A 22315-nucleotide genomic window follows, 5' to 3' on the forward strand; every position below is an offset into this window, starting at 1 on the left:
TATATATATATATATATATATATATATATATATATATATATATACATGTAACTGATTGCAAGGAAGATAGCTTTCACTGCCACCACATTGGTATCCAAATGATAAGGACATAGAGACACTGGATTTTGCATAATTGTACTGTATTCTAGAAAGAGAAATAATGCTATGTTGACCCCTCCAGAACCGTTCCACAAGTGTTGATCGAGTCCCATTTCTGTTAAAATGGAATAATCATTTCTTTCATTCTTTCTCTCTCTAGATCTCTCTCTCTCTCTCTCTCTTTTTTCTCTCTCTCTCTCCTCTCTGTTCATTTGCGGGTCCGGAATAGGAATACAATTATCAAGGTTGACCTGAACCAGATTTGATTTCATAATGGCATGGCTAATGTGTCAATGCAGGTTATGCATTGCATAGAATAACTGAATAAGAACAGAGTTTCTATGATTTTCTTCTGTTGCAATAACAAAGTTATGCTGAAGAAAAATTGTTGTTTCCGCTATTGATCTCTTATCTACATCAAGTTTACTTATGAATTACTTGCATTATATTTGTTAGATGTGAAATGTTTGTGTTCCCGTCCCGAGCAAAGCATCTTGCTTTTGGTGTCCCCAAAATTAGGGGAACAAATGCGGCCTCCGGAGGGGTTGTGTTTGCGTCGAAAGGGAAGAACACACAAGACGTTTACATCTTCGGTCCCGGAACATGTTCCGTTGTATAAAATGACGAAAATGACCCTACAAAATGCAAAAAGAGAGCCTAGAGGACAGAGTCATTTTCCCATTATGTATTTTGGGAGGAAAAGTAGCATGGCCTTAGGATGTCGTTTGTGTCTAACCATCCTACTAGGTTCGGAGTATCTTTCCTACTCGGTCCCTACATCCCCCTATCTCCAGGCTCCTGAGCTGTGTTGGGGCCACTCAATGCTATTATATATATTGTAACCGCTCTTAGCGGATGCACTTTTTGCATCTCAATTGAAATCCCCCTGTCCAAATATATTAAACTTATGCATTGATCCCCCTCTTTGACAAGCAAAAAAAAAAAAAAAGCTAGATTGAATCATATGTAGGTAAAAATTTTGGTTCAATTAAGTTGATCCCCTTGTCTAATAACATAACAGGCTTTTTATTAGCTCAATTTTAGATATAATATCAGGTCCCACTTAAATCCATAATTGCATCAAATTTTTAGATCGGGGAATCACACGTTTAAGATTTTTAAAATATTCGAAATCCATTATTTTCAAGATAAAGAACAAGGGGCTTTGGCTTGAGACCCATGGACTTTAAGATGTAATGGTTATAAATCATAAGGAAATCTATATATTTTACATATAAAGGATTTCAAAGATATTTGTTGTAAAACAAGGATTAAAATCTAAGATTCCAAAATCTCATATGCTCATATTTAACTAGATGCATGGTTAAAGCAGTAATAAAACTCTGATGGTAGTACTCGCTCTGTTAAGACAGCAGTCGCATGCGCGTGTATGTGTGTATGTATGTATATATGCGTGTTGAGGGTAAATAACTACACAAAAGTGGTAGACATGACATGATGGGACTGTCGATGGCTTTGTTAGGCCGGTAATTGCGCGTGCGTACATGTGCATGTGTGTGAGAGGGAAAGAGAATATTCGATCACATCGAATCTCATGGTTAAAATTTACATTTTTGTATATAAAAAACAGTTACTATTTTGGCATTATATATATATATATATAGTCCAAATTTCCCTTCAGACTTCTCTGTGAGTGATGAATTTATATCGCCGGGAGAATTCACGTTGTACATAGTCATGTGAGCGTTTTTAGTAGGAAAATACTTGAGCTTATTGGCTGTGAGTTGTTGACAAGAGTTTGAATGAAAATCGGTTCATATTTTCTGTTAACATTGTTTTGTCATTCTCTCCATGTAAAAGTACTTCGTAAAAGAAGAAGATGAATTATTACGCTCTACTTCATTGGCATAAAATGTGGACGTCGGAATCTTTTGTATTCAAACCATTACTTTTAGATAGGGCTGCACAACTGGTTGAGCCAACTAAGGCTTTACTCGAACTCGCTTGAAAAAACTTGGCTCGTGCTCCACTTGTTTATAAATGAATCGAGTTTAAGCTTACAAATATACTCGAAACGATAAATGAGTCGAGTTTGAGTTTTAGGAACTCGACTCATTTATACTCTACTCGACTCATACCAGAATTATATATAATATTGCCAAAACCGGTTCACTAAATTTTAACTTTTAGGGTAACAACAAATTTTTACAAGTTACACGAGTTAATGCTTACACGAGTTGAACGAGTTACATGAGTTAGCGCTTACACGAGTTAAAATGAGTTAATGCTTACACAAGTTAACGCTAAACCAGTTAAATGGGTCAAACAAGTCACTGGCCAAGCTCGGGCTTGACTCAGCTCGTGTGCTCAGATCCATCTGGATCCAAAGATTCACTTTTGGATCTATCCAAATACAAACGATCACTTTCGGATCCATCAAGATCCAAACCATTACTGTCAGGTCCAACAACATCCAAACTTTCACGTTTGAATCTTTTCAAATCCAAACTATAACTTTCAGATCCACCTGAATCCAAACCATTACTTTCGGATCCCTCAGGATCCAAACTTTCACTTTTCGATCTATCGAGATCCAAATGATTACTTTCAGATACATCAGGATCCAAACTTTCACTTTATATCTATTCAGATCCAAACCCCTTACTTTTGGTTCCATTCATATCCAAAATGCCACATTCATAACCATTCGGATCCAAAAAATCACTTTTGGATCTATTTCGATCCAAAATAGCATTTTCGGATCTGTTTAGATTCTCACTATCTGTTTTGGATCCGAATCTATGATTAGATCTCAATAATCACGTTCAGTTCCAAAACTCGTATCCAAATCTAAAATTTCACTTTAAATCTTATCGTGCGCAAAAACTTGGTGTATCACGAAGATTCCACGGATTGTTCTTCATTCTCTTTTAAAAACTTTTATGGTTTTCCAGAATTGCCCTTGGTTTCATTTCAAAACTTAGGGCATGGTTATATCATTTTTGCATTAGGACAAAGATGACGTCTAGGTACTTAGTCAAATACAAGGGTAAATTTTAGTCTTTGGCTTGCTCATTACCTTTGGTAAAGGTGCTATGAACTATTTGTCTTGAAAAAGTTTTTCTTGATTTGGTGATCTTGAGTAGTTTTGATGATTGTTCATATAATCATCTTATGTGGAACTATATTATCAATTATTAATTAACATTATTTTAGTTAGTCTCCATTAGACAAATAAGAATTCGGGATTTAAGACGTTTCTAATAGTAATGATGTTACTTAAAGAAAGATATATTTTCCTAATTCATTGAATACTTTCTTATCTATCATATATGTTTTTTTTTCTCAAAAGCAATATTTATTTTGTTTGCATATTGATGGTTCACTCAAAATTAGCTAAGTATGTAACATAGCAGCCAGAAGCATCGTTTGTTCTAAAATTAGAGTATTTCAAAATTAAGTGCATCATTCTAATAATTTTAATAATGTAATAATTTTCAGCCTACTCCTCTTAAAAAACCAATTATTTGTTTAATTCTAATATTTCTTCTTTCAAATTGTAGTAATGGTCTGTGTTTGGTGAGGGGGACGGGCGACTTATCGAACATTTGAAGGAAAAATTTCCCAGATATATCTCCCGCGTCCATCAAACACGAACCAAACACCGCCTGCCGCCACTGCGTCCAAGAAGCCGTCGATCCGCTTTCCTGCCTTTGGCGTCAAAAATTTGAAATCGCCGCTCCCCTCCCCTCTTCGGTCTTTCCCCCCCAGTCTCTCTCGCTCTCTGGATGAACGATGGGGGACGGAGAGCCTCGCAGCTTGAACCAGAGGAACGCTCGTCTCATTCGCCACTTGACGTCTCACGTCTCCGACCGACCACCCTCCTTCTCCTTGGTCGACGATCAAGATGAAACTTATGACCAGCAACCAGGTGATGTTTCCTCCCTTCCTCCTCTTCCATGTCTCTTTTGGTTTTCGTTAGTTTGTATTATCATGTGCCCGGGCTCTTCCGTCACTGGGGAAACGATCGACCCTTCGAATTGACTGAATCGTTCCCGTTGCTCCTGCGGCAGAGGTCGACACCCTGCGGAAGGTGAAAGTCCAAGGTCGGCGTCGCCTGTGCAAGCTTTCCTCCAAGGACGACGAATCCCAGCGATCTACCCTCGATGAAACCATCCTTGACGACGAGGATGGTCGTCATGTTCGAGGGACGAACGATTCTTCGCCGTCTGAAATCAGAGACATACTGAAAGATTTGAGTTCGAAACTCGAAAGCTTGTCAATCGAGACGAAGAAGGGCAAGGGGATCGATCGCGGCAAAGACGGTTCCCAGTTTGTCGATCTTTCTACTCCTAGCCCCATTGCAAAACGTGGTAAAGAGAATGAGAAGGTGGTTGATGCCGTCGAAGAACCAGAATACGAAAGTGCCCTTTCATCACTGTCATCTGGTTCTCGGGTCGGTGATTCATTCGAAGAGTTGGATGATGATGGTGAATCTCATTACGACGATACGGACTCCATCACGTTCGTTGGCGAACAGAAAACATATACTCTGCCAGGGAAAGTCGCGAAAATGCTGTTCCCTCATCAACGTGAAGGCCTGAAGTGGTTGTGGGACATCCATTGCAAGTTGGGCGGTGGCATTCTTGGCGACGATATGGGTCTTGGGAAGACAATGCAGGTAAATTTCCATGAGTTGCAGACTTCCCTCTGTTTGTTGTAGCATGGCATTTAGCTTCTAATGCATCTGAATGTCTATATTTACAGTCCATTTCTAATCCTGGAATTTTACATGCTCATAGGAACCAATCGGTCCATATAGTACGATGGAACTTTAATTGGTAGTCCATTTTTTTAAACGAAAATGTAGCATGTCCACCCTCATCTTTTACTTCATGTTTTGCAGATATCAGCCTTTTTGGCAGGTCTGTTTGCTTCCAACATTATAAAGCGGGCTCTTATCGTGGCTCCAAAAACTCTTCTTGGACATTGGATTAAGGAACTTTCTGTTGTGGGCCTCTCTGAAAAGATTCGCGAGTATGCATTTGTTTCTAGAATTTCTCATACGTTGGTTCAGTTTTCCTGTTATGCCGAACGATCTGATCATATTGTCTTTGCAGATACTTTGGAAATGCTGGAAGCTTAAGGGATTATGAGCTCAAATCCGTGCTTCAGGTTGGTGATATAGTTTCAGTGTTGCTGTGACACATCTTAGTTTTTACTTCTTATTTCCGTTTTTTGTTTTATGCGATATGCTTTTTAAGTGTCTTAAGTATTTAACTGTTGTTTTTTCCTTCTTTAACCTCTTAATCCAGTCATTTTGCCTGTTTTTGCTTTTTCTTTACTTGAAAAATCAAAATAACTAAATTGCTAGTGTTTGTGCACATTTTTTATTGAAGTTATAAGAGCTCTTGATGGTGTGTCCTACCGTGTCAAAAGAACTGGTTTTGCCCATTTGTGAATATTTAACCTTTCATGTTCTAACTTCTAATTTTAGAGAAAGATGCTTATGTGTTTGCATAGTGAATATGACAATAAAATGGAGTTCTCATTTTTCCAGAAGAACCATTCTCATACTAGCTCTTGTTGAGGAACAATCTGGTTACTGCTGTCCAGTCTTATGGACTTAATGCCAATGGCAGAGGCAGCAATTTTCTGGCTGAGGGGCTGTAATTCGAAACCCTTCAAATATATAGTAAAATAGCTGAGTGGCATCGATATGTAAATAAGCAACTATATAAGGGGCACCAATATGTAAATAAGCAGTTTGTGTGGGAAATTGCACACAAGCCCACGCAGGCCTCAGCCACTGCCTTATTTGAAATCTTCATCTGCTTATTAGCGTTTAAAGTTCACGGCTGTGGACTTTATATATTATGCATAGTCATTTTATTTGACTGTCATGTTTGATATGCCGTGTAGTCACTCAAAATATCTTGATTTTGTATAATACAGTTTGTCCATTTTTTCACTTAAAGTGCTTGCTATGTAGCTAAAAATTCTTGCTAGATGTAAAGTTCACATTTAGTCAAATTGATGGAGCTGCTCGCTTAGCCTAGTATAAAGGATCCACGATCCATGTGCTTTTCCGAGGTGTTTGAAAACTTATCCAAGTCAACCAAGTTGAGTTGGTGACTCAGCCGTCAATCTGGAAAAAAGAATGTTGTCTATACTCAGTTGAGTCATGGGTTGGACAGCCTTAGCCATAGGTTGTCTTAAGTTCTTAACCGAGTCGTTTACGTACAGAATATATGTACATGTGCTACACAACCGTGCAATGCAAATGATATTAACTTGTGTGCTTAAGTTTGTTAAATTTTTATGATATTACAAACAAAGATGCATATATATAATAACATTATGATACCTGTTATGTACAATATATAAATGTGATACTCAAATAGAAAATACTATTATATACATATCCAAATACAGAATATGCTTTATGCAAAAATTCTAGTTGCCAAAACGAGGTCAAGTCATTGAGTTCACCCAAGTTGAGTTCCGAGTCACTACTGTGTTTTAAAACCTGGCTTTCATGTTTTAACTTATTTCTTGTGCTACCTTTCTCGAAAACTTTGTTATGCAATTCTTCTGTTATTGTAGCTGTTGGAAAGGAAAAATACTGAAAAGAGTGATTTTCACTCTGAATTGGCAGTCTGATATTACCATCCCCATGCATATTAGCTTAAGATGGTAAATGCTTCAATTATGTGGCACCTTGTTTTTCTCATAGTTTTGCTGACTTAATAGGATGGTGGTGTTCTCCTCACTACATATGATATCGTGCGTAACAATTCAAAGGCGTTATGTGGTAATGACTTCTTGGATGATGATACAAGTGAGGAGACATGGGATTACATTATACTTGATGAGGTTAGCATGATATTGCTTAGTTATTCATAAAGTATTTCCTTGTACTTAGTATCATGTAGAATTATAATGTCTCTTTCTACTAGACTTAAAATCCTTAAGGGTTCTTTTTTTTGGGTTGGTCCATGAAGTTACTCTGGGACTATGTGAAAAGAGATGGACCAGAAACAAAGAAAACATAGGGACTTCATTTATATACATTCACATTTTCAGCTTGTTGGTAGATGAAAATGCCCTTTTTGCTTCTATGTTGTCCAAATGTTAGTGTGGTTGCACTATCACACACTTTGCCTTTTTTTGTTGCACTATATTGTTAGGTACTGCTTGAATTGGTGTAGTATTTCTGTTTCATTGTAGCATCCCATTTAATGGTCACATTGCATGTGAGTGTTTTTATGATTTACTGTATTTATGAATCATACCTGTGAATGAGTTGAAGCTCTATTTTTTCATTACCTTATTTCTTTTGATTAGGGTCATACCATAAAGAATCCTTCTACTCAAAGGGCCAAAAGTTTGATCCAAATCCCAGGTACACATCGAGTCATCATCAGTGGAACTCCTATACAGAATAATTTGAAGGTGCTATGCTATTTAATATCCTCTTTTCTTTTTGGCGGGTCGTTGTATGTAACTTTTGCTATGACTAACTTTTTTTGTGTGGCTTTTCTAGGAATTATGGGCCTTGTTTTACTTCTGCTGTCCCAAAGTTTTGGGAGATAAAAATGAGTAAGGCCTATGTTTCTGTAATTTGCTCTAATGATTGTTATTCAGTTTCATAACGTTTTTTATTCCAATTACTCACAGGTTTAAGGAAAAATATGAGAAGCCGATTCTCCGAGGAAATGATAAAAGTGCTACTGCCAGAGAAAAATGGGTGGGATCAACAGTTGCAAAAGTATGAATGCTCATGTTTGTTTTTGCTCATATAGAAGTTGATTTCTTGATGATTGGGCATGTGAATAAAATTTGGGTGGACACATGCTTTTCGTTTATCTCCTTAACATGCATTCTACCTCCAAGTGCTTGAGCCAGCATCCAGGGATTTCGTTTGGCACAGTTTTGGGCCTTTTTGCTGATGAAATGCACTTTCTGTTCTCCAGTGTGGCAGCAATGCTACCTTGCTATCATATTTAATGGATTTCTTCATAAAAATATCTGAGATTCTGTATTGTCATTTTCCTTTGATACTTTTGTACTGAACTTGAGTCCAAACAGACTATGTTTTCATGTCTCAACTATGTTGGTTCTACTTTTTAGGATGTGATGTCTGAGTTTAATTCTGCATGATTTGTATTTCATACTTCTTTGATGCATGAATAATAGATTATTATCTGAAGTTTCCCTTTGTTCACAGGAATTGAGAGAGAAGATCAAACCATATTTTCTGCGTCGACTGAAAAGTGAAGTTTTCCTTCATGAAGATACCAAATCTGCAAAGATTTCTAAAAAGGAGGAGATAATTGTCTGGCTTAGGCTTACCTCATGTCAGGTGGTAGCTTATAAATTTGTAATGATGTTTTAGACTTTTAGTTGCCGTAATTGGTTTTATCATCTCATTCACTTTATGAATCAAGAACTCTGAGCCCTTTCATCATGTTAGATTTCTTCATTACTTCCTGTATGGTAAAGTTGCTTCATAGGCATGCATAATAGGTGAAGATCATTTATTTGTCTGACTCAGCTTAGGTTAATCATTTGTACTAGCTGAACCTGTTCTAATGATCAGTTGCTCTTATTGTGGCAGAGGCAATTGTATGAAGCATTTCTACAGAGTGAGACAGTTTTTTCGTCAGTCCAAGGATCACCATTGGCTGCTTTAACTGTAACAGTTCCTCAAAATTTCTGCTTCCCTCTAGAAGTTTTTAGCAACCAATCACAATTATTCATACCTTGTTGGTATTGGAATTCTCGTTGCTTGTTATTTGAAGTTTTCATGGTCTTTTGTGCTTAGTGTGTCATTGTTGTTTGTAATTGATGCTATAGTTTGTCCATTGTTGCATGCTGTAGATAGTGGAATGATAGTGCCCGATTGTTTAAAATTTAAACTTCCTCTAAGATGTTGTGTGCATTATTCTATGATACTTAACCCAGTAAAATATCATCCTAACAAACGGTTGGATCTAGTGCAATGGTAAAAGGTAGAGCTCCAGCAACGTGGGCTTCAGAAGTGGTGTAGCTGCACTGGTTAACAACTTATTGACCAGTCCTTGAACATGCATAAGAAAACTCCTAAAACTTGTAGGGATCATATTTTGCACTTACTTTCAATTGAGCAAGCAGAGAAACATAGGATGTGTTGCTCAAGAAAGGTAGAATGGGGTTCATGCTTATGCCATTTATAACTTGTTTTAAGTTGGAAACTTTTAGTGGTGAAGATTTGATATTTTATTATTTTTCCATGCTTATGGTGCAATAGGTATTGAAAAAGATATGTGATCATCCGTCTCTGTTGACTCAAAGAGCAACAGATGACGTGTTGGAAGGGATGGACAAGATGCTTGATGGCGACGATCATGCTCTCATGGAAAAGATGGTGATGGATGTTACGAGAATCTCTTCGGATGATGCACCAAGACAGTTGGGCAATGTTTCATGCAAAATAAATTTTCTGATGTCTTTGCTGGTACGTGCTTGTGGCTATGCTTGTCTCTGCTGGTCCCTTTTCCTTGCAAATGTTGAACTTGTTCTGCTAATCACCATGCAGGAAAACTTGGTTGCAGAAGATCATAACGTCCTTGTGTTTTCTCAGACACGGAAGATGTTAGACATCATTCAGGTATGGTTTGATTGTTTAGAATTATTATTGAACATGATTTATGCCTATGCCTGGGATTGATCTATTTGCAAGTTGAACTAATCGATCTATTTAGGCTGTTGCTTGAATTCAATTAGTTGTTTTACCAACAAGCAAAAAGTTGATTGCCAGCCCGATTTATAAACCCTGGGTCCAATTCTTATCCATTTCTCCATTTAGTTCAAGTCTTCTGAAACACTGTCAGTTGCACTGTACTCCTGGCTGGGAAGCCATTTCAGCTGTCAAGCTGAAGGAGGTCAAGGATTTGATGATATGTCTCATGGCATATTAAGGTAACAAAAATGTGCTATAGGTTGTGAATAAAATGAGTAGAAGAGAAAAGTCGGGCAAAAGAAATTGCATGAAAAAGTGAAGGGGACTTATCTATGATGTTTCAGTGAAAGAATCTTGTTCATAGAATGAGGATTTCATTCTGGAGCAAATAGGACAAAATTGGACAAATTCGTGCAATTTTAATTGGAATATCGAAAAAAGCTGGAGGTTTATGGATTGGGAAGGGCCTACATGGCTATGTCATGTTCCTACGTTACCTTCTCTGCTGCTATTGGACTGATAGCTCTGCTATTTTGTGATGGTATCCATTCTTTTGTAGCCTATAAAATGCTAAAGAAGCTTCTTTTTATTGTGGCACTACCATCTTCCTGGTTGTGGTCTAGTCTTCTAAGCTGTCTGAAAATTTTCTTTCATTCCTTGCAAAATGACTATTATTTGATGAGAGTGTCTACTCCCTTGTTGCAGGATGAAATAAAATGCAAAGGTTATGGGTTTTCACGCATTGATGGAACCACCAAAGCTTCAGAAAGACAAAACATTATCAATGTATCTGCTTTCTTTTTACTCTTGACATTGCAAGTTGAGTTTAGGAATTCTTTCCCAGTTTCAGGCAATGAGGATACCACACTTAATGACAGGAATTCCAAGCGGGTAATGCGCCTCCCATTTTCCTCTTGACATCCCAAGTTGGTGGCCTTGGACTGACACTCACAAGAGCTGATCGTGTAATTGTGGTGGATCCAGCTTGGAATCCAAGGTTAATCTCTTCTCTCTTTTTTTTTTTGGTGGAATCGTGAAATATAAATTCTCCTTGTTGGTGGATGTCCTTAGAAATGAATCTGATTTCTAGCATCACTCTAAATATATTTGATATCTGAAGACCAATCTTTGTTTTCTTCACTGAATACAATGTTGACCAATCTCAGAAAACCAGTGAGGCCTTTGTCCTGCTGATTTTTTCCTTTTTCCCATTTTTTTTACTTGTGATGGATCATTTCATATACTTAGTTTCAGGAGTTGGTTCTGTTTCGGTGCATGTTATTGGAGGGTAAAAGCTGCCTAGTTATTTCCTTCCTGTTGCAAGGAATCAGAGAAATGCATTTCTCCAAGTGCTCATGAAATCTTCTAGTATTTTTTTCTTAATGGTTGCTTAATCTTGTTCTCCATGTAGTGGCACACAAAGTTGCACATTCTTTGTGATTTTTCTTTATTTAATGCATATTTCATTCTCAGAAACGTTGTCCTCCTTTGTGGTGCTTTATTAACTGTAATACACGATCGATTTGACCAAATCTGCAGTTGGATGCATATGGAAAACTTTTGTTGTTTTGTCCTTCTACTTTTGTGGCCGAGTGTCTCTTGCTATTGAGTTTGAATTTTAGCTGCTGTTTTTCTTTTCTGCAAATTATTTCTTGCGGAAATATGGATACTTTTTTGAATTGAAAATTATATGAGACTAAAAAAAATGCTAATTAGCGGAAGACCATTAAGAAGGTTTCTCAAATACAGAAGTTAAAAAATAAAAACTAGAAAATTGATGCTTAAATTGTGTTAAAGTTTTTGATGGAAACTCCAGAATATTGTGATATTGTATCTATTACCAGTTGCAATTATTATTGTGAAGCTCTGGTTGCCAATATTGCCACAGTATCTTTCCAAAGCAAGGTTGAGATTGATCATTATGGTCTGATGTGACAGAGATGCTTTATTTTGGACTCCCTCAAGTATGCCAGCACTTTAAGGGCTTGTTTGATCCAATATCTAAGGACATGACAATGGATGCACTCAAATTTCTTTTGACTTTTGATTTCCCAGTGTGAAGGTATCCCTTTGGATATCCCTTTGAAGAGGCTTCCCTTCGGGGTCAGGACTTGATGCTAGCCAGGGGAGAGGGAGTGGGGTAAACCTCAATTGAAACTGGAGCCAATGTATCATTCATCAACTCAATAGATCTATCATTTTCAATAGACAGAATACTCACGATCTACTCAGATGAAAGAAGTTTAATTAGTTAATTTTTCTGTCAAGTCGATCTAATTTTCTATTTCTCAACATCAAGAAGTTTGAAAGGGTAAGTTGATAGCAGTCAATACCAATGCTTTCTTATGTAGCAGTGGTACCGCTATACTGCTCGCGGTGCCAAAAAAGTCATGTCACAATTGTGTGTTTGTGGACTTGAATATGGACAAGTATCTCATTTTAGCATTTTCATTACTTTTTATGTATTCTCATTTAGTTGATATTTCTTCTCGCATGAAATTTTCAATTGGTATTTGAGCCTATCATGGACTCCACATCCATGCGTCGTTGTGACATAGACCTTAGCATTTGAATGTTTGAACAGTACGGACAATCAATGTGTAGACCGTGCATATAGAATTGGGCAACTCAAAGACGTGCTTGTGTATCGCTTGATGACTTGTGGCACCATTGAAGAGAAGATATACAAAATGCAGGTGACTTTTCTTGATCAATTCCTGATTTTTTCTTCTGAATTGAGTTTCTATAATTGTCTTGTTGTAAGAGTTCTTGGTCAACAATTTTTTGTTTTGTAGATAACATGTAACTTCAGCTTGCTGACGACATTCCATTTCAACTTAAATAATCATTTCAGAATTTGGACAACATCAATGACTTTGAGCATTCATAATGATTCTGTTAACAGCCACAATCCCTGTTCTTAGGAATTTCTCTGCACGATTTTCCTTTTTAGGTTTGTGCCTTTATCATTTTTCCGTAGCAGATTTTCTCAGAACTTTTCAGAAGGTCCTGCACTTTTAGATTGACAAAAGTAATAGAGGAAAGTTAAAAAAACGGACTATAATATCTAGGTTTCATCAATTGTTGTTGTGAAAAGTTTGTGCATTATGACAGATAGCAGAAAAATTTTGCAAGTATCACCATGTTGTTGCCAAAAGGATGAAAAAAACGTTTCTGAGAAAATATTTCGAAATATTGCCAAAAATATACATTATGATACTTTTTCTCCCTATGGATATTTATTTTTTTTACATGTACTTCAAATATATGTTTTTTGCTTTTTTATTTCCAAGATCTGTTTCGAATTTCTAGCAATATTTTTGTGAAAAAAAGTCAGTTTAAACTTTAAAGATTACCATTTCATAAAATTTCTATTATTCTTCATATGTTTTCACTGGCTGAATCTTCACAATTTTCCTGAGATTTTCTAGTGGGAAACAAAATCTCTAAAGAACTTTTGACTTGTGAGTTAACTTGAGAACAATATTTTTAGCAGTGGGTTTATATGATACTTAAGATTATTAAAATGATGAAGTAAATAAAAAATAAATTGTATACAGATTAAAATATGTAATTTCTTGTAGTAAATACAGTGAATCTGTGATACTATTTCCATATTATTGTAGCCCATGTTAACATTACAATATTTATGTCATAGCCACACATCACAGCATTTTTGCTTTAACGGTGAAGGATTTCTTGTTGCATACATATAGTGTCTTCTAAATTATAAGCCACTCTTTGCATACCTTTTGCATTTGGGGATCATTTTGACCTTCTACCATTTGAATTTTTTCTTTTAGTTTTTCCGTTATGTGGTATATATTGCACATTCCAACCATGGTTAGTTCATCTGAGTAGATTCTTATGTGCTGCTTGCTACTGTTACATTCTGCTGATTATGACAGTTCTAGAAATGTTGATTTTGTGGTATAATTACTTAGGGACGCTTGTTTTGGACGGCTCATTCCAATGGGCTTCCTATAGAATTAGATTGTGTATTGGGCGGTTGCATCTTATGATGGAGTCACAGAGCTTCATCAAAGCCTTTTATAAGCACTCTCTAGCTAACTGTCATTTGAAACTATCACATGCTCTCAGTAGCACCACCCATGTTTTTATTCTGCAATCTTCGTCTTGGCTAATTTAATTTTCTTCACTACCTGATCATTTTCCCATCTAAAATCTGCTAGGTATTCAAGGGAGGCTTATTTAAAACTGCTACAGAACAGAAGGAGCAGACTCGATATTTTAGCCAGAAAGTATGCTTTTGGTACCAGTCGATTTTTTGCTCTGCTCCATTTTCTTCTTTTTTCTAAGAAATTGTCCATCCTTTTGCACATTTTATATATTATTTTATTTTGTAAAATTTAATTGCCTACCAATGCTTTTATTTCTTGTAGGATATCCGAGAACTCTTCAGCCTCCCTGAGCAGGGTTTTGATGTTTCACTTACTCAGAAGCAATTGCATGAAGAGCATGACTGTGAGCATATAATGTATGATCTGATTAACTTATTTACTTTGAATTTAACATTTGCAGTCTTGGTAAATGTTATGTAGCATGGTCCTTCAAAGCTGTACAGCTGTTATGCTTTTGGCAATAATAGGTTTTCATGTTTTTTGAGCTCGAGATAATTTTTCCCCATTCTCATGATATGTATAACGGAGGATGCTTTTGTTTTATACTTGTGCTTCTAGTTTAGATTTGCTTTTATAGCCAGTGTCGAGCTGTTGACCATTGAGTTCCCTTTTTTCCTTGTGTATATTGGTTATTCTCTTTAACCTCATAGTTTTCTTTTTCAGAAAGGTTTACAATTACAAATTCCATACCCTGGTTTGCTAAATAAGATCTGAAGCTACTTTTGAGATAGTAGTAGGATATTGGATGCATCAGTTAAATGTCGACTGTGTCCTCATTTGGAATTAAAAGCATATGCATGCACACTGTTTATGTAGAGCGTATTGCATACAAAATAAAATATGCATGTTGAAATTTATGAGACATCTGAATATTTGAGTTCGAATCTGACACCATAAACACTTTTTTTGTGGTCCTTTTGCAAATAATGGACAGTTGATCAATAGTTTTATAGTGTCTATTATGCTTTTGCCACATTTGAATACGACTGCTAAATTATACAATCTGAAAGGGATCTTAGAAAAATGCCTGAAGACTAAAGAGTAAAGAGGGAGGTAGATGCAACAAAAAGAGGAATGTTTGTAAGTGCCAAGTGGAAAGAGGGGGAAAAGTGGCGAAATTTAGGGTGGTGGATTTGTATTACCATCCAAAAATGTAAGAGCATCAGGACCAAAAGAAAGGATCTGAGGTTGGAGTGGTGGGAAGATGATGAGGGTGAAGAACTGAAATTGACAGAAAGTCAGAAACCAAAAACCCCGAAATTTGTTTTTATGCAGGCATTATGGCTTCACTGTTTCAGAATCTTTAGCGCCTGTTGGATTACTAGTCCGAAAGTCATATCAAATTGGCCCAAGCAATGGCCATACTGCACTTTCAAGTGTTGTGGTCAAAATATATTATTAAGAAATTATGTATCTCTAATTTGGACACGTCAATCCCTCTTAAGAGGTTTATTTTTGGCTTTGTGTATCTACTCTTCACTGCATTGCTTGTTGGGTCGAATATTTTCTTGACTTGTGTAATTTGTTTGATTTGTCTTCATAGTGATGATTCCTTTAAGGATCATGTCAAATTCCTGCATAGCCAAGGTATTGCTGGTATCAGTCATCATAGTTTGCTTTTCTCCAAGACTGCTGCTTTATCAGTTGCAAATGAGGATTGGGTTGCACCAAGGTAAGGAACATTGTCTCCATATTGGTTCCCTTTTATGACTTGGAATATCTTTATTTTCTTGTTAGTTTTCTTAATTTTTGTCATAGCTTACAATAAAATGGCGCTGCCCTTTCATTGCATCTTTCATGTGTATTAGCTACAGATTATACCGAAATTGAAGATGCAAAACTAGATTATATGAATTCTTTCTTTTCCTACTCTTTTCAAAAATTGGTTCAGTTCTCTCTTATCAGGCAATGAAGCTAGTTATGATATGAAAATTGAATGTTGCATTTAAATTAATTGAAGTAAATGTAGCTTGTTGCATGAGTTCATATTTTGTAGAATTTGTGGCTGTTTTTAAATGCTGTATTTGCACATGAAAAATAAGCCATTTTTTGGTGCTGGTTGGTTTAGACATAATCAATTTTTTACAGGTTGCTCACTTTTTTTATGGTTTATAAGCAGAAAGAAGGTTACTTCTGTGGGGCGTGCATCTTCCACTTCTTATCTAGAGCATAATGTGGATGGGTAGGAGAGAACATTAATAATTCTATGTACTACTAAACAACAAATGTCCTCTTTGAATTGTCAGATGTAATGATTTAAATTACTTGCCCTTTCAGTGCTCATCTGGCAGTCAATCCAAGGGAATGGAAACAAAAAACCATGGATCCTTCGACTGCTGACTATGGTCGACTACATGAATCGGAAATCAGGGAGAGGATCAAGCGGCTAAGTCAAATTTTAGAAAACAAGGTATTAGGTATAATTTAGTGTTTTTCTAATATATTTCTTTTTGCTTGCTTTATATTGATTGGCTGTACTTATTTTTCAGTCTCTTGTATCAAAACTATCAGATAAGGGAGAGAACATCAAAAAGAAGATTTTGGCCTTAAATTCAGAGCTTCTTAAGTTTTCTGCACGCAATCTTCAACCCGACGATTTGTCTTCTCGGGCTGAAGACAAACAAAAATCTGTTAGTGTGGATATTTCCTTGGAATTACAGAAGTTGTCTCTCAGTAACAAGTAATTGAAACTAAGTGACAAGCTAGCATATGTATAGTTGAAGGCGCATCAGGTTGCCTGGCAGGTGATAAGCAACACCACTAGTCTAGAAGCATGTTTGCTTGTTGGTCTCGTGTATAGCCGACTCAACACTAACCAGGAAGTGCGGAGCGGTCACTGCAGGTGATAAGCAACACCACTAGTCTAGAAGCATGTTTGCTTGTTGGTCTCGTGTATAGCCGACTCAACACTAACCAGGAAGTGCGGAGCGGTCACTGTGTTTCTTCTTCATAAGGTCGCCTACTGGGTTTCCTGATATGCATTCTGTGCAGATGTTTTCAGGAAGTACGGAGCCGTTGGTGCGTTTCTTCTTTGTAAGGTCGCCTACTGGGTTACCTGATATGCATTCTGTGCAGATGTTTGCTTGGAGGAAGTCTGCTTTTGATTTTGAGATTAATTTCTTGTTTTCATGCATGCTTAGAAAAGGCTGATTGCATGCTTAGAAAAGGCGTTTTTGGTGTAAAGGAAACTGTGGCAATTAGTTCAAGCCTAATAAAAAAAAATGCAATCTGAAAAAGCACTCTACTTAATTATATATCAGTTTGCAATTAATGTACCTCTTCTGATTTAAGATTGTGCTACATGACTACAACGCAGTGTATGACTGCTTTACTCCTCTTCGATGTGTATTATAATCTGGAAGCGATGTCTGCCCACAGTGCAACATCACGTACAAGCAGAAGTTGGTCGTAGAATGTCGAAGCCTGATGGCATGCGCTGATTCACTTTTTGCATGCACCTTCCTAAGCAAATTCTAATAATCTGACTGGGAATTGATAAAAGGATCCAACCCAACAACAATATCAATCCGCTCTTATACTAGTCAGATCTAAGTTTTGTTTAAAAATGGCCAAATTTTGTACAGAATCTGAATATGCTTACATAAAATTTAATTAAGTGGAATTTGTTTACCGCTGGATATGACTTGATTGTAAATCATTAGACCCCCCCCCCGCCCCCACCCCCCCCCCTATTGCCGCAGCCCTATTCCCGATTAGCTTTTGATCGCCAATAAGTCTTGCACTTAATGGGTGTTGTTGTCTAAGGTAATGAATTGTGATTTTTGTTGATTAAATTGGGAAATTTTTTTCGCAAATCCGATCTCTGTGTTCCTTATTCAAAACATGATATCCATTATATCCATTAGAAGGTGTTTGATTACTCCAGATTTGAAATCTATAGATCTGACCCGACAATTTTTGTTGATGTGACAAAAGATCTATTCTAAAATTCATGATTTATCAAACTAAGGATCTTAGATCAGACCTAAGATGTACACTAAAATCCTTATTTTACGTCTCAGCATTGAGAAGATCGAAGGAGGGATTATCACATCTTAAATCAACGGTTCTCAGGATAAATCTTGAGGATCTCAAATTCGACACTATCAAACACCTCCTAAAGTCTGGTTTGGATTAACTGGATTCGACTTGGCTGTGTTGTGATTTCAGAACACTTTTACTACTATAGCAGGCGACATGCAAGATCCCATAGGCGCTCTTCCCTTGGACTGTCAATGGCAGAGCTCGTGGCAGAAGTTGTAGGCAATTTTGTTCCAAATTGGAAGGTTAGCCATGAGTTTCAACTAAAATGTCAATGCAAAAAAGACTTGCACAATGATTTCTCCAATTATAGTTCATAATTGGACCCATATTCTCCCTTACGACCAGGACCCCCGTAGTCATACTCCAGTGGCAGTTTTCTGGTTTCAAATCCAACCAGTAGGGAGAAAATGAGGCGGAGAGTAAATTCCTGACGAAAAGGTTGGAATTGCTATTCGGTCTGATTTATTTTTGGTGCACACTCGGGAGAAGGAACAGGAAGTTAAAATTCCACAACAATGTCTCATGGAAACCATGAGCCCTAGAAAAGGAAGTTCTCCATTACACAGAACTGAGAGTGAAGAAACCGAACATAAATCCGTTCTCCAAGAGTCTTGATTAGCTGGGAGAAGCAGCATCTCACGCAAGTTTCTGTTTCTGCGTTGAAACATTTAGTCTTAGTGAATCGTTCTAACAAGTGCCAGAAATGGACAATATGTTGAGACTGATGAATCTCAAATCTTAGGACTTACCCTCTTCTCTTCTTCCATCCTGGCTTTGATGAATGAGTACATTGCAACGCCAGCAATAGCAATGGTTGTTCCGATACCTGTTTGGGTAGAGATCTTGTTTCCTATAGTCACATCAGGGCAATGGGTCAGTCTTGTTGCTAAGCAGGATAACAGGAAGCCGAATGGAATTTGATAAATGGATGATTATGGCAAAATGAATACCAAAAACTATGATCGAGAATCCAATGACGAATACACGCTTCAATACGTTTCCAACTGCATGCGTTAAGGGGGCTACCCGTTCTAGTGTATTAGTTGCAAGCTGAAAAAAAGTGTCGGATTTCAGGCAGTGAGCAATACAATTATTTTCAAATCGAAGACGACCTATGCAAATTTTGGCATCCAATTCAACTTCTGTGGAAAAAAGAATCGACAGTAATCCTGTCGGATTCAACAGTAACTGATCTTAAGAATCTATTGCTGCGTGATAAGCAACTAATAAGTACCTCGCAGTAAGTAGCAACTTGAAAAACAGGACCTTCTTGCGAAAATGTATAAGCCAATCTATTATAAATTCATTAAACGAAGTGTAATGATTCGACTGTTGGCAGGGATGGCTTTACCTGATTGTAGAGATGGTAGAACATGCCAACCCAAAAGAGATCAGACAAGAACTTTGTGAGACCAACTTTAGCAATGGCATCCTTGAAACCATGTTGCAGCAGTTGTGGACCCTCGACCTGTAAAAAGCCATGACTTTAGACAAGAAACTCACCAGCGAAGCCTGTTATTCTCTATTACCATAAATTTATCAACTATAAGCATCACTTACAATAACAGCCGGAGGAATGCAGACCAACAGAGCAATGATCGAAATGTATGCATAGATATTTGTGCTGTCCATGTCGGTCTGCAATACCAATAAAAGTAAATGTTATTCTTGCTCATAAGCAGGCACGACCACACGAAGACAGAGAAGAGAGAGGGGGTGAACGAGAGAGAGACAGACCATGGCTTTCTTAGAGTAGATGCTTCTGTATGTAAATGAGATGTTTGAGATCATTGCACTGATAAAGCCAGTCCAATTGAAAGACAGCTCGGTCAGTGATGCCATTGACACACCTGAAGAACATTTGCTGTAGGATTAGTCCAATTCAAAAAATTTATGGAAAAGGGTATGACATGAGCATGTCCCTAGTAGTTGGCAGCCTATCAATTCATCCAAGAAGAACGACTAAAACAGCTAATGCATGTCTCTGTGCCTCAGAAGCCTACGTGCAGATACGTTTCTGATGTTACAATTTGATGGAACATGGCAGCACCTTGACCATTTCTGGTGCTCGAAGCTGGAGTTCTTAAAATGAATACAAAATCTCTAGCATCTAAGTGAAGTAACTGCCAAGGATGTATTATGCATAATTCTTTACAACTGTAGAAAAAGAAGGTTTACTAATATCTTACCAATAACAACTGGTGCCAGGGACAGCCACAAAGTCAATGGAATCTGTTGACCAAGAATGAATTGAGAAGCAGCAGCATTGAAGAAGGGCTCCAGAGCTGCATGACTGCCATTCTCTTAGTAACACAAAAAAAAATTGCATGCACTCTCATAAAACATAGACATTTCACTTAAAGGCACCCATTTGGAAATGACAAGCATTTACCTTTGATGGTATGAGTGAAAGAAACCGCTACGGCTGCAAAGGACACGTTGCTAGTAACGTGGCCAAGGGCATGGCAAACAGCAACAGGAACCAGCAATTTGAGGAGGTTGTTGTCAATAGGCTGCAACCAATGTCCATTTCATGAGTAATTAGAAAACGTGACTCTGCTATATTGAACTAGCCAGTGGTCTAGAATCAGTATAGGCTTTCTCCCTTCAAGAAAGAAGAAGCAGGTAGCAAGCTGCTGCATTTGTATGTTGAACTGTCCAAAGTTCAAGAGAAACTCACAGCACGTTTTGGGAGGCCAACGGTCCAGCTGACAAGACAGTAGACCACACCAACCAGCAAATGCACCACCGAGACAAAGCTAGAAGAAGATAATCTTTAGTAAATTCATGTGCCTCTCATCTGTATTCTCCATGACAGAAAGCAACAAGTGCAGCTGGAATACTTACTAGGGATATGGGAAATAATTGTAGATCTTCTTGTTGAGAATGTTGAATATCACATTGAGAAAGTACCTGCAGGCCACATTCTCTTTTAAAACGAACTCCTATGGCAACTGTTAAAATTTGGAACTTCCTGTGATAAAAATTCGACAAAACTCTATGCACTGGAAAGTTTTAAAATTTCGGACTAGAAGAGACGAAATCTTAAAGTCGACGCCTTTCCATAATTCCATGAAATGACCCAATTAAATACCAACATAGAGTCAGGTTCTTCCTTGCAGACACAAAATACATGGTCAGAATTTTTTTAAAAAATTTGAGTATTGAAATTTTGATTTTTGTTACTAAGTAAATACTCCCTATTTAATAAAATAACTACAAAATTTTATTAAAATAACCAGTACTTACAAAGGGAAAAGATTGTTAATAACTAATATCAGAAATGTGACTTTCTTCATTGTTTCTGGCAGAACTTTATTCTTTGATGGAACCTTCTTAATTTCTTGTCTCATTTCTGAGAAAGAGTTGCGTATTCCCATCCTTCACATTTCCATGTCCGCCGAAGACGATAGACAAGCGACAGCTAAAACTAACAATCTACTAAAAAAAGTCTGTCTGACAGAGAACCACAATCACTGACGAATGAGATGAGCAGCAGATTACATTACCACATGAAGAAGAAGAAACCAGTGACCAGAGCTGGGTATTTCTCCACGAAGCTGATGGACCGTTCCCTGCAACGGAACACAGACACACTCCCTTGAGGAGCCCCATGGACGAATTCCTGAAGGGGGAAGAAGAAAAAAGGCAGACAGACCTCACCCGGAGGATTCTCCACCTTCAGCGGCGGCAGCGCGGACGGGCTGAACAAGGTGCTGCTGCTGCCCGATGCTCCGCCTCGAAAGCAACAGTCCAGCCTTGCTCAGCAGCTGCTGCCGGTGGTGCCCACCACCCCACACGAGTCTGGTAACGCCACCCATGATCGTGCTGCTGCTGGTACTGCTGCATTTGACCCATCCGCTGCTTTCCCTGCGGCTACGGCCTCCCTCCTTGCTTCGGAGAATTCCGGCTGCGTTCCTCGCGGCGGACACCCCGGCTGTCGCCATCGCCTCAGGAAGACGCCACAGCAGGACGGTGGTAGGTAACTTTCTGCCCTGTTTATTATGGAGCTCTGCAGCTCCTGACTATTTTAGAGGAACAGAAAGGGGGGAAGGGGGGATGGGTTGGCTCGAAATTATTGGAGGGTGGTGTGAGGGAGCAACATCTCCACCGTCTCCTATCCAGAAGGTATGGACGCCATGGCTCCTCCGTGCCAGCTTGTCCATCGTGTGGTTGATTCTTCCTCTCCCGTTTCACCTTTTCAGATTTCCTCCCGGGTAGTTGGGGTCACCGATCATGTGGCCTTTGTTCTATGGGTGCTACTATATTGGAAAAAAAAAAAAAGAGAGCGGCCACTCAGATTTTTCTGCCGTCAAGCGATTCAGAACTACGACGGCAAAACTTT

General features: G+C 37.9%; 2 protein-coding genes across 4 annotated transcripts; one reads left to right on the plus strand and one right to left on the minus strand.

Moving 5' to 3' along the window:
- The first annotated feature begins 3750 nt into the window (after positions 1–3750).
- Positions 3751–17216, plus strand: LOC116246100 (SNF2 domain-containing protein ENL1). 3 transcript variants are annotated; one of them, XR_007575179.1, is made up of 22 exons: positions 3751–3991; positions 4134–4741; positions 4967–5097; positions 5181–5235; positions 6814–6936; positions 7408–7515; positions 7607–7662; positions 7741–7831; positions 8291–8425; positions 8681–8758; positions 9353–9559; positions 9641–9712; positions 10490–10570; positions 10663–10781; positions 12369–12480; positions 13978–14046; positions 14188–14282; positions 15470–15598; positions 16046–16108; positions 16204–16336; positions 16416–16768; positions 16918–17216. XR_007575179.1 is itself a non-coding variant. In XM_031617802.2 (21 exons), the coding sequence occupies exons 1-21, from the start codon at positions 3856–3858 to the stop codon at positions 16608–16610; spliced, it is 2796 nt and encodes a 931-aa protein (XP_031473662.1). In that variant the 5' UTR covers positions 3751–3855; the 3' UTR covers positions 16611–17216. The 3 variants fall into 3 exon arrangements, 2 of the variants coding, with proteins under 2 accessions (XP_031473662.1, XP_031473665.1); XM_031617802.2 differs by having other exon boundaries at positions 16416–17216; XM_031617805.2 differs by lacking the exon at positions 16918–17216 and having other exon boundaries at positions 16438–16608.
- Positions 17217–18394: 1178 nt separating this feature from the next.
- LOC116246315 (triose phosphate/phosphate translocator TPT, chloroplastic) lies at positions 18395–22059 on the minus strand. Its single transcript, XM_031618141.2, has 12 exons — positions 21634–22059; positions 21480–21545; positions 20818–20883; positions 20651–20729; positions 20363–20483; positions 20160–20255; positions 19708–19820; positions 19531–19608; positions 19322–19438; positions 18921–19020; positions 18720–18820; positions 18395–18624 (listed from the first exon to the last, which is right to left on the minus strand). Exons 1-12 carry the CDS (start codon positions 21915–21917, stop codon positions 18607–18609), a joined length of 1239 nt encoding a protein of 412 aa, XP_031474001.1. The 5' UTR covers positions 21918–22059; the 3' UTR covers positions 18395–18606.
- Positions 22060–22315: the final 256 nt, after the last annotated feature.

Source organism: Nymphaea colorata, chromosome 1, assembly GCF_008831285.2.
Source record: "Nymphaea colorata isolate Beijing-Zhang1983 chromosome 1, ASM883128v2, whole genome shotgun sequence".
Classification (NCBI taxonomy): domain Eukaryota; kingdom Viridiplantae; phylum Streptophyta; class Magnoliopsida; order Nymphaeales; family Nymphaeaceae; genus Nymphaea; species Nymphaea colorata.

What these genes read in the sequence shown, in the direction of transcription:
- LOC116246100 (XM_031617802.2), top strand. Translation starts at nt 3,856, where the DNA reads ATGGGGGACGGAGAGCCTCGCAGCTTGAACCAGAGGAACGCTCGTCTC. An exon ending in AGATGTTAGACATCATTCAG is followed by an intron (nt 9,713 to 10,489) that starts GTATGGTTTGAT and finishes CCCTTGTTGCAG; the next exon opens with GATGAAATAAAATGCAAAGG. An exon ending in AGAAGATATACAAAATGCAG is followed by an intron (nt 12,481 to 13,977) that starts GTGACTTTTCTT and finishes AAAATCTGCTAG; the next exon opens with GTATTCAAGGGAGGCTTATT.
- LOC116246315 (XM_031618141.2), bottom strand. Translation starts at nt 21,917, where the DNA reads ATGGCGACAGCCGGGGTGTCCGCCGCGAGGAACGCAGCCGGAATTCTC. An exon ending in GGTTTCTTCTTCTTCATGTG is followed by an intron (nt 20,884 to 21,479) that starts GTAATGTAATCT and finishes TGTGGCCTGCAG; the next exon opens with GTACTTTCTCAATGTGATAT. An exon ending in TTGGCCTCCCAAAACGTGCT is followed by an intron (nt 20,484 to 20,650) that starts GTGAGTTTCTCT and finishes CATTGGTTGCAG; the next exon opens with CCTATTGACAACAACCTCCT.